Below are 12,128 nucleotides of genomic sequence, written 5' to 3'. Positions count from 1 at the left end.
ATTATTATTAAAACTGTATAATACAGAACAATGAAATGACACTCATTCGTTACAAGCGAGACTCTCTCATTTGGAGACCCTAATCATAAACTACACAACTACACAAATATTCCAAATACCACTCTGCTGTGATGCTCTGCCATGGCTGATAATGACATTCCAAATTAGTAAAATGTAAGCCATATGGTTTTATATACAATAAATTGAGGAATCCACATTCAGGTAAATTGTGTCTTTGAAGGGAAAACAATTAAATGCTTTTGGTGGATTTCTAATACAAATTGGATTTATTTTTCTTAAAACATATTTCTAAAATACCCACTGACGCTGCAGTGTCTCTTGTGCGCTTATCTCGCATAAACGCAACACTAACTTACACAAAAAGCTGTTGCGCCTATACGTGTGCTAATACGGTACAGTAGCACCGCCTTCCTCGAGACCGCGTCTTGTGACGTATTCTCATTTCAACGCCCATTTCCACTGCAGTTGATAAATAGAAACTAAGGAGAAGGAGACGCCATTTTACACAGCTTATTTGCCCAAGTTGTTGCGCAGTTATTTCGGTGAACACGTAAATATCCGTGGACATTATTTTACATCCATTAACACGGTTAGGCTTTCTACAACCTTTGGATCACCATGAGCGACGTCGAGGATACGCATTTCGGTGGAAGAGTAAGTAATAACAGTAAAAACGAGTTTCATTCGCTACGGTGCTCGACGAGCTGCTTTGGTGCTGTACATGGGCCTGGCTCGATGCACCAACGTCAGTAAAACAAACAAAACCGCAATCAGTGTACAGGTGTAGCCTTTTGCCATATATAATATTATTGAAGCATGTGAATATACACATCTGAGAAATTGGGTTATTTTATATAAGAATATGTATCTTACAGAAACAAACAATTTAATATAAAAAATTGGCACTGTAATACTAGGCCGTAAAAGGCACCGAGCCAAGTACATTTTACATGCCGCAATCGACGGTGTTTTGGAACATCGCAGATCTGTAGATAAGGTGGTACAAATGATATATCCAATACTAATACATATTTGGTACAGTTTGTAATACGTCAAGACGCATATGTTATATACACTCATGCTAATTACCATACTGTATTTAATTATATGTGAGCCCAGGGGTGTAAAGGACATGAAGAGATTTTGACGAGCCTGCCACTGTAGGTTTGCTGTACCGCAGTACTTTCCGTTGAAAATAAAAACCCATTTAGGACGGTGGAAAGACATAAAGACAATGGCGTCCCAGTTTGGTTTGATCGGTGTGGTTTTTTGTTTGTCTTGGTTAATTATTTGACATTAAAATATCTTCTGTTTATTTTGATCTCGATGCAAGTAGCATATTACAAGTAGCCTATATAACTGCGTAATTGCAGTAAATACCGTTTATAAAATGTCGTTAATCATAATTCTTAAATCTGAAGAATCCACAGTGTACTGGGTTTCAATAATATAAATTAATTGCTGCAGTAAAAAAAAAAAAAGTAAAATCGCATCGTGCAAAAGGTGATCGGCTCCTCGTGGGAATGCTCTTGTATACCGTCGGTAGTATCGGAAGGCTTCTACGTGGGGCATAGTTAGCAACACCATTGGTGCCCTCTGCTCTGTTCATTTTATTCCACTGTAAGGACAGTGTGGCGAAGTGACTTTACAGCCACACATTGTATTGATTTAAAGAGCCCTGGTGAATGAGAAAATAAGGCATCAACGATAAAGTAGTCTGGCCTTTCTTTTGTAGAAGTGTCCGTATTGGTAGGTAGCTCTGTGTTGATTACGGTAGTTTGTATACAACGCTGAACTCCCAAAATAGTTTTACAAAAGCTGCTAGCGTCTACTTCGTTTTTTCGAAATTAGGGCTTTTTTGTTGTTGCCCCTTCCCCCTCCCCCACAAAAGGTTTTGATAATGTAAGTGTTATCTGACTGCACAGAAGGGGATGTCCAGCGTATTGATAGGGAATTTTATATATAAAAATATATGCGCGCTTGATAAATATCCGGTCAGTAAATTTGTGTGGAAACAGGTAGAATTGTTTTTTCCTGCTGGATAATCAAAGTAAACAGCAAAACCCAGTAGGGATTTCTCTTTTGATCCCCATGTGGTTAATTATATTGAATGTTCTTTTTTTATTAAGGTTATTGATCGTGAAGAATGTGAAGAGTATTGTCCAAGAATGTGGAAGAATATCCAAGATTAAAGAAGGCTAATGAAAAATGTTAAAGATCAGAAAATAAAATGTGAAGGGAAAAAATGAACAGAAGAATGGTCAGATAGAAGCACATGCGTTAAGTCTTACATGAAATGGTTTCATTTTGGGGAAGAAAACACGGAATATGAAAATGAAAAACTGAAAAATGAAGAATGAAGAAGAAAAGTAGAAAGCCTGAGAGACCTAGCATTAAAAGAATCTGGAAGAATGAATGAGTCATAGGTTAAGTAAATGTATGGTTTGTTAAAGTGTCTGTATGCTCCAATTGTAGCCAAAAATGCATGATTAATATAGTCGTGTACAATATGGTGATCAGGTATAAATAGGGAACTTGTGTAACACAAGGGACTGTAAAGTAGTTTGTCACTAACATGTGGAGGCGATTAATTATACAAGTGATGTAAGATTAACATTTTTTTTCTACAGCACATGAAGTACTCTTAATATACTGAAAGAAAAAATATATATGTGGAAGATGTATTTAACAAAACCTTGTAATATTAGGGATCCCGTTCTCCATCGAAATCTGATTGTGGCAGCCCAGTGCGTGTGAAGCCTGAGAGTCGGTCTGGGTCTGGTAGTCCTTCAAGAGCTTCAAAACGATCAGAGTCCAGGTCAAAGTCAAGGTCCAAATCAAGGTAAGGCACATAATAGCTGTCATTTATTAAATTTAAATGTAGTTACACATAATGACATCTACCTATGTAAATGCACAGCACATATTGCATCTTATTTTTGTGTGTTCATTATTGATGTATTTTGTACTGATTAGGAATGGTTTACTTTTTTTTTAAACTATAGAATGACTTTCATTAGTGTATTTTGTATGTTACCCCAGTTCAGTAATTGCAATTGCTGTGTGCGATTCCAGATCGCGCTCTAGGAAGCACTCTCACAGGAGGTATTCACGCTCAAGGTCCCGCTCACACTCGCACAGGAAGAAATCCAGAAGCCGCTCATACTCGCCTGAATGCCGTCGCAAGAAGAGCCGGAGCACCTCTCCAATGTCAAGTCGGCGCAGACATGCAGGCAGCAGGGTATGTCATGAAAGAATCTCATCTTTTAGTTAATTTTGCAAGAACTTAGGTCTCTGATATGCAAGAGTTGTAAACACACAATTTATGAATTCAATCAATGATAGGGTTAAAAAAAAATAGTCACAGTACAAATCTCCTTCAGTAAATTCAAATATAATCAAACAGTATTAAGGCTCAACACAATTTTACTTGTTGGATGTACCACTGATTTTATGAAGTGCCTCAATTTTGAAGTAACTGCTTATTTTATATACATACATATGAGATTGTTTGTTTAATATATGCACACATAATTTACAGCCTTCATTAAAAGGCAACAGATTAATTGTTGTTCTGGCCCAAAATACAATTTAATAACCCCTTTTATATCAACAGACAAGATTCAGCAATGACATCAAAAAAGAGTCCAGCAATCATAGTGATGCCAGGGTATGTGAAAATATATGAATTTATCAAAAAAGACTTTGGATGGTTTGTCAGGCTTGATGCGATTGTGTAAAAGTGAATGGGTGCAAAAATATTGTGTGAAAGGGGTTATTAAACTGACCAGCAGTTGCCCACCAAAGCAAGACCTGACTATTTTGGGGGGGGGGGGGGGGGGGGGGGTTAGTAAGCTGTATTTTATATGCTATATGTTTCAGTTGTTACCTAGTTTATGAGAAGGTGTGTTTTACTGATGCATGTATGTGATTGAGAAAACACTAAGTCTTTACTGTAGAAAACTCAGAACTTTAGCTTTTCCACCAGGCAAATCCTGACCCAAACACCTGTCTCGGAGTGTTTGGGTTAAGCCTGTACACAACGGAGAGAGACCTGCGTGAAGTGTTTTCCCGGTACGGACCGCTGGCTGGCGTGAATGTTGTCTATGATCAGAGAACAGGACGGTCAAGAGGATTTTCATTTGTGTACTTCGAAAGAATTGATGACGCAAAAGAGGTACTTTTTGCAGGGTTTTAAGCCATGTTCCTGTGAAGCTGCATACTGGGTGTTTTTACACATTGCAAAAATATGAATGTTAAGGACAATATTTAAATTGAATGTGTAGATAAGATAGCAATTCTGCTGCACAGCTTGAATTTGTTTTGTCAAGCTTCTTGTACTTCATTAGTTCCCTGCATCTCAATGGTCAATTGTGAATATACTGCATGTGGTAGCTAGAGAATGGATCCTACAACTGCTGGGACAGCTAGCTGTAGCCAGCCTGGGAATTACAGTAAACACATGACCAGTAAGTCGCTGGGTTTTAGTTAAACAAAATTTAAAAACGGGAGGGGGAAGAAATGTATGGTTCAGTCGACTCACTTGCAATGAGTGTTTGTGACTGGTGAATAAACAACTGGATTCTTAATCTTGGGATTAGTCCACCTCAACCTAACCTACCAATTTACTCATCTGTCAAGTGAATTCTTGGAAAGTAAAGCTATATAATAAATGCAGTGTTCTTTGTTTCGAGACAGTGGGGATGCTTTTATATAAGGATCAATAAGGAATACAATATGATCCTTTTTTGTTTGCATTAGTTTTGTTTGCAGATGTACACTGGAACAGTACTAGAAATAATGAATAATTAGCCAACGTGTACCTTGTTCTTGAATTTCGCTAACTAAGGGTGGCATCCTACCAAACAGTGTCTGCCTAGTCAGATCAAGGTGTCCAGGACATGTATAGGCATCTAATGTGTCTGGTTTCGGCATGTTTCCTTACTAGGGCATGTATTTGTAATTTACACTGGGTAAAATTTGAACTGTCTTAACTTCTATTTTTCCTTGAAAAATGTGAATATTCCATTAATAAAGGGACTTCATAATCATCCTCTGTGTGTGGGAGGGCCTATGGATAATTGTACTTGATATAAAATAAAATAAACTCTCAATTACACAAACTTTTGTGAAGAAAAGTTGTGTTGAACATTTATAAAATAAATTTAAGGCAGGTTTAATTAACTACCCAATTCAATTCCAGGCAATGGAACGTGCCAATGGAATGGAGCTTGACGGGAGGCGGATACGTGTAGATTACTCCATCACCAAACGGGCCCACACTCCTACTCCTGGCATTTACATGGGAAGGCCAACTCAGTAAGTTAACAGTTAAGCTGTTTAATTACACCATTGATTTTATGAAATACATTTCTTTCTTCAGTGTTTGCTGTTAAATTGTATTCCATTTGTCAGTATTTCCTTAGGCAGGAACAGTTTTTTTCAATATACGTGGTAGAAAAAATCAGATCGGTTTATTTATCAAAGGCTTCAAAATAGTCTGCCTCAAATAGATCCTGCAATTAGAATGTTATTGGCTCATTAAAACCTTAATGTGATGTTAAATTCTGAATCCCAACTTTAATTAAAAAAAAAAAGTTTTGCTCCGCTAACGTTTGTTAATCTTATGGTTTTATGTATACTTAAGGCTGTGTTTTCAGTTATCCTAGATTTCACTGTTTTATTTGAAACTTGCAAATTGCAGTGTAACATGTAGTTCTTCCATGAAAAGTCCCATTTCTGAAAGGATAGTGTAAATACATTTTTAGCACTTAAATACAGCAAAAGTTTGTTTTATTCATGCACTACAACACCTGTCACATTTAGGAACCTGGCAACCAGTTTAGCTTTGCTTCTAAACGATTGAACGTATTGCATAAATTGCATGATTTCTTTAAAATGTCTTCAACGGAAGACACTAACTGCATCAGAGCGGAAATAATTCTGTTATCGCTCTGTCCAGTACAAGACGGGGACATTTCGCGTGTGGGTTGTTTTTTTTGTTTTACCATTGGACCATATTTTTCACTGGTGGTGGTTTTTTTGTTTTTTAAAGTGTTTACAGTTCAGGTAAGTATTTAAATATTTAGGAACATTTGTGTAGTTAGATTATTATACATGTTATGAATGTGGCGATGTAATTTTTTTCTGCTTTTAATGTTTAATCATGACATTTAGACAAGTGATGTGAAATATGCCATTTATCACAAAAGCTAAATACCACAGAGCAAGTAGATGGTTTAGGCTTTACATATTCCCAATGGTTTCATTATTTCGTGCAGCAGCAACGGCAGTAGTAGCAGCGGCGGTGGTGGTGGCAGCAGTGGCGGTAGTGGAGGACGTCGCCGTGATTCTTATAACGATCGAGGAGGCTACGATCGAGGAGGCTACGATCGAGGAGGCTACGACCGATATGACGAGTATGATAACAGATACAGGTGAATATCTCAATTTATAGCACTCATTCTTTTGTATAGTCTTGCATTTACATGTAGTGTTTAGGTATTTCACAGGTAGGTTGCAGAATAAAATTAGGAGTTCGCGGACCTGTTTAAACATTAAATAAACCTAAGTAGACTGTATTTCGGAACACTCTAAAGCCTAAAAATAGTGTTACTTGCTTCCTTACTAAAACAGAGTGCTGTCATTTTTTAAAGGCCAGCATGCAGCATCCCCCTGCAGTTGACTTGCCCATACGTTGAGACTGCACATTTGCATCCACTGAATTGGTTGGAAGTTAAGGCAAAGCGTTGCTAAGTTATACAGATGTGGAAATCTATTAGAAACCACCCCAAAACTTGTTTACCCAAGGGCATCTGGCACACGTTAATAAAGGGAATATGTTGTCATGTTATTTGTCCCATCCAATAATTTTATTTTTAGTACCAAGGTCAAAACAATGAAAACGTGGCTATTCGGGTCTAAAATTTCAACTGTGAAAAAGTAAGCAGCAGGTTGGAGGGGTGGCTGTGATGGATTGTTGTAGTACTGATTAACTTAACGACAGGAATACTTTGTCTGGGCTGATTTTCCAGTTTGGTTTCTGAAAGCTTTTTTTATTTTACGTTCTGTTCAGCAGCCTCAGTAGTAGCCTTTTGTTTAATGTGTGATTCTGAAGCTAAATTGTGATCGATCTGGTTTTCTCCAGAGACACATTAAGATATGCAAAACAACTGCCTCCATCTGCATGTACAGTTTCTTTGGGAAATATCTTCCCACGATCAATCACCGAAATATACTAATTTTTGCTTTGTTGACCATTTCTATTTTACCTCCAATGCTGAAAACTAGATTTTAGCAACCTAAATCAAAACAGTGATCCACTGACTTTGTCCCATCATCTGCTGCACAGTACAGGTCACAGAAAAGCAGTACAGACCCACTGATAGGCTGATTAAAACTTTGTCATTTGAATAGTAAACAAGAACGATAACTGCTTTAGAGAATTTTTTTTGTTAATGTTTGTGGATGTTTTTGGTTTGGTTTTTGCTTAAGTGCAGTACACACAGGACGGCAAAGGAATAAAAAAGGGCTATCTACAGAAATTAGATACATAGCTTGCGTTGTGCAGTAGTTCATTAGTGCACAAGGTTTCTTGTTTTCCCTCGCCATACTTGTTCAGTATGCATTGGCCCCTAAGAAGTGAATTTCATGGTGACCCCTCAATTTCACGATTTCTGTGAAATGGGTAGACCCGTTTTTATAAGCTTTTTAGTGCCAGAAGTTACATGTATGTGGTGCTACAGTAATTCAAGCCAACTCCCAGAAAGGAAAAAAGACAGACTTGGAACAGTTATGTTGCATCTGGACATTAATTAACAGTTTGACTTTAGGGAAACATGGTACTGCAAAATTAAGCCTTTGTATTAATTACTGCTATAGTTCTATTAAGTATCACTTTATATAATCATATTTTGATTCCAGGTCACATTTCCCTTGTCAGGTTCTTTCACCCTAAAATTCTGAAAAGCTATGCAGTTTGCATACACCCCAGTTCAGCTCATATCAATTTGGGGGGACCTATGTGCTCCAAAATAATTGACTTCTGTTGGCCTTTCCCAGAAGAACTGCAGCAAAATTTACTACCACCTAAATGTTGTGGTTTTATTTATCCTGCTTTTAATATATAATTATGCTTTTTTTTTCTTCCTCTTAGTCGGAGGCGATCTCCGTCTCCTTATTACAGTAGATGCAGATCCCGCTCTAGATCTCGTTCCTACAGTCCTCGTAAGTATCTGGTATTTCTTTTGTTACATAAAGTAATGGACTTCAGAACTGATCATTCAAACCTGAATATTCTTTTAGATTTGTTTGGAGACATTTAGCATACACTGGCTATGAATCGAGACCATTGGAGGCTATTTCCTGGTTGGCACTTAGCAGTAGTTCAAATTATACACATGGAAATGTATTGATTTCTTTAATTTTATGGGATTGACACTTGCAGTGTAGTGTGATTTTTATATCTAAGTTCTACCACATGTTATAGAACTTGTTTAAGAAAGGGAGATAACAATTTGCATTTTGCACAAGTCAAATATATATCCCCTGCAAGGAGTTCATATCATAGGGAGGAATGTAGTGTAGGCTGTATGTATGTCACACTAATATCTTTTCGATATCTATATAACCAGCCGTCCAATTGTGAAGAAACTTGGTTTGGACATGTTGGAATGCACAATATGTATATCTGTGCCCAGCCACGCTGCATTAAATCTTAGACTGTAAATGTTGGGTATAGGTTAATAATCTCTGAAGTAATGGTCCCTTCTCAGTTTGATGTTGGCTTCATTATTTCATGAACCATAGTTTTAAATTAACTTTTTCTATTTATTTTTTTCAGGACGGTATTAAAGCGGATAGATTCGGCTTGGGACATTTCTTGTTTCCGAAGTTGTACAATTTTTTTTTTTTTTTTTTTTTTACTTTTTGTTCTTAACTACTTGGAGAGACATTGTAAAGTTGAGTTCTGGAAAACGATCGTCATACTTATCTGATGTTTTACAATTCAGTTCAACTTAAATGTATGATTGCCAGAAAGGTCATGTCTTGTTTTTTTTTTTTTTTTTGTTTTTTCTTCATGTTTTGAACATATTAATGCATTTGTCTGCATTAACTGTTTTTTGTGAGCATATTTGTAAAATGCATTAAATATGCAGAATAAAAGCTAAATTGCTACATTTCTATTCCTTGATTCTACTAAATTAAGAGTTGGAAAGTATGTAGTGTGAGTGACATCTTCATTTAATGTTACTCCTTGCAATTTATGGACAAGTGACCATATGGTTCAACTTACTAATCATTGCAGTTGTAACAGCAGAATATTGTCTTATGTAGACATTTCAATGTCAGCTTGGATGTGCTAAAAGGAAGTTATTTATTGATGGGATATTACTTAGGTTTTGGGATTTTGTGTTATTTTGTTTACCAAATAATGTCAGTTTATGTAAAACTAAAATAATGCATGTAGAGGTAGACTATTCAGTGTGGATGCCAAAGCCTCAAGCAAGCAAGCTAGCTACACTTGTATTTGAGGCAGCATAGGGACTGAAGCAACCAACACCCAACAAACCTATCATCCCTTAAAAAAGCTTACCATCAAACTGTCAGTTCACATTCCAGTGTCTTTTACCATGCCTATCTAAACTTAACCACACTTTGCCATGTACAGTATTAACCATATTATACCACAGTAAATATTTAGCTGACCATAGAGTGAACATACACACAGTCAAGATGTACAGTGCATAGAAAGTCTACACCCCCATGAACTTTTTTTTCACTTTCTTGTGCCAATGCCTCAGTTTCATGCATTTAAATGAATCCCCCCCCCCCCCCCCCCCCCCCTATCTACACACAATACTCCACACTGTTAAGGGGAAAAAAGTTACATATGAAATACAAAACTGAAAGATCATAACTGGATAAGTCTCCACCCCCTTGTGTTAATACTTGGTGGAAGCACATTTGACAGCAATTACAGCTGTGAGTCTGTTGGGATAGGTCTGTACCAACTTTGCACACCTAGATTTGGCAATATTTGACCATTCTTTACAAAACTGTTCAAGCTGTCAAGTTCCTTGGCGTGCCGATGGACAGAATTCTTCAAGTCATGCCACAAATTTTCGATTGGAAAGGAAGATATGGACAACATGCCCCACGTGTCATCCAGTTTTAAATAACTTTAGCATAACCGAGGCAGAAGTGTTAAAGGGACTAGGAGCTCTTAAAATAAACAAATCCCCTGGGCTGGATGAGATCCTCCCAATAGTACTCAAAGAAATGAAAGAAGTTATTTACAAACCGCTAACCAAGATCATGCAGCAGTCTCGACACGGGTGGTACCGACAGACTGGAAAATTGCAAACGTAATACTGATCCACTAAAAGGGAAACAAAACTGAACCAGGTAACTACACACCAGTAAGCCTGACTTCTATTATATGCAAACTTATGGAAACTAATAAGATCCAAAATGGAAAATTACCTATATGGTAACAGGGTCCTGGGAGACAGTCAATATGGTTTTAGGAAAGGGAGATTGTGTCTAACTAAATTGCTTGATTTTTTTGAGGATGCAACATCGATAATGGATAATTGCAAAGCATATGACATGGTTTATTTAGATTTCCAGAAAGCTTTTGACAAAGTCCCGCACAAAAGATTAATTCTCAAACTGAACACAGTTGGGATTCAAGGAAACGCATGTACATGGATTAGGGAGTGGTTAACATGTAGAAAACAGAAAGTACTGATTAGAGGAAAAACCTCAGAATGGAGTGTGGTAACCAGTGGTGTACCACAGGGATCAGTATTAGGTCCTCTGCTATTCCTAATCTACATTAATGCTTTAGATTCTGGTATAGTAAGTAAACTTGTTAAATTTGCAGATGACACAAAAGTAGGAGTGGCGGCAAACACTGTTGCAGCAGCAAAGATCATTCAAAATGATCAAGACAAGATTCAAAACTGGGCAGACACATGGCAAATGACATTTAATAGAGAAAAGTGTAAGGTACTGCACGCAGGAAATAAAAATGTACATTATAAATATCATATGGAAGTTACTGAAATTGGAGAAGGAATCTATGAAAAAGACCTAGGAGTTTTTGTTGACTCAGAAATGTCTTCATCTAGACAATGTGGGGAAGCTATAAAAAAGGCTAACAAGATGCTCAGATACATTGTGAAAAGTGTTGAATTTAAATCAAGGGAAGTAATGTTAAAACTGTACAATGCACTAGTAAGACCTCATCTTGAATATTGTGTTCAGTTCTGGTCACCTCGCTATAAAAAAGATATTGCTACTCTAGAAAGAGTGCAAAGAAGAACGACCAGAATTATTCCGGGCTTAAAAGGCATGTCCTATGCAGACAGGTTAAAAGAATTGAATCTGTTCAGTCTTGAACAAAGAAGACTACGCGGCGACCTAATTCAAGAAATTCTAAAAGGTACTGACAATGTCGACCCAAGGGACTTTTTTGACCTGAAAAAAGAAACAAGGACCAGGGGTCACAAATGGAGATTAGACAAAGGGGCATTCAGAACAGAAAATAGGAGGCACTTTTTTACACAGAGAATTGTGAGGGTCTGGAATCAACTCCCCAGTAATGTTGTTGAAGCTGACACCCTGGGATCCTTCAAGAAGCTGCTTGATGAGATTCTAGGATCAATAAGTTACTAACAACCAAACGAGCAAGATGGGCCAAATGGCTTCCTCTCGTTTGTAAACTTTCTTATGTTCTTACAGAATTTACTGAGTGTGTTTGAACTGCTGAAATGTGCATTTGGAAGTTGTGGGGTAGAATGTGTAGATAAATGGAAAAAAAAAAAAAAAAAAAAAAAAACTATTTTAATGCATTTTAATTATAGGCTATAAGGCAATAAAAGGTGAAAAATTTGAAATGGGGTGTAGACTATATAGGCACTGTATATGCAAGACACATTGGTCAGTAATTGATGCATGTTTATTTAGACCCATCCTTCAATAAAGATGAAGGAAGTTGCATACATACAGTGAATAGTGTGGCAGCAACAATAAAACTGATGGCTGTCTGATAAGGGCAGAATGACCAGGATAACTCAGAGCACAGTGGCTGATAAAGACTT

The 12,128-nt window shown here is 37.1% G+C and overlaps 1 protein-coding gene across 3 annotated transcripts; it reads left to right on the top strand.

Annotated features, from left to right (window-relative positions):
• Nucleotides 1–497: 497 nt before the first annotated feature.
• Nucleotides 498–9,200, top strand: LOC121315089 (transformer-2 protein homolog alpha-like). Of its 3 annotated transcripts, none has more exons than XM_041248995.1 (9): nucleotides 498–675; nucleotides 2,730–2,863; nucleotides 3,097–3,262; nucleotides 3,638–3,691; nucleotides 3,998–4,198; nucleotides 5,225–5,340; nucleotides 6,306–6,458; nucleotides 8,177–8,247; nucleotides 8,864–9,200. In XM_041248995.1, exons 1-9 carry the CDS (start codon nucleotides 640–642, stop codon nucleotides 8,872–8,874), a joined length of 942 nt encoding a protein of 313 aa, XP_041104929.1. In that variant the 5' UTR covers nucleotides 498–639; the 3' UTR covers nucleotides 8,875–9,200. The 3 variants fall into 3 exon arrangements, with proteins under 3 accessions (XP_041104929.1, XP_041104930.1, XP_041104928.1); XM_041248996.1 differs by having other exon boundaries at nucleotides 499–675; nucleotides 4,010–4,198; nucleotides 6,303–6,458; XM_041248994.1 differs by having other exon boundaries at nucleotides 499–675; nucleotides 6,303–6,458.
• Nucleotides 9,201–12,128: the final 2,928 nt, after the last annotated feature.

Source organism: Polyodon spathula, chromosome 4 (assembly GCF_017654505.1).
Source record: "Polyodon spathula isolate WHYD16114869_AA chromosome 4, ASM1765450v1, whole genome shotgun sequence".
Lineage (NCBI taxonomy): Eukaryota > Metazoa > Chordata > Actinopteri > Acipenseriformes > Polyodontidae > Polyodon > Polyodon spathula.
Note: the sequence above shows the minus strand (reverse complement) of the source record. Positions and strands in the feature narration are given on the sequence as shown.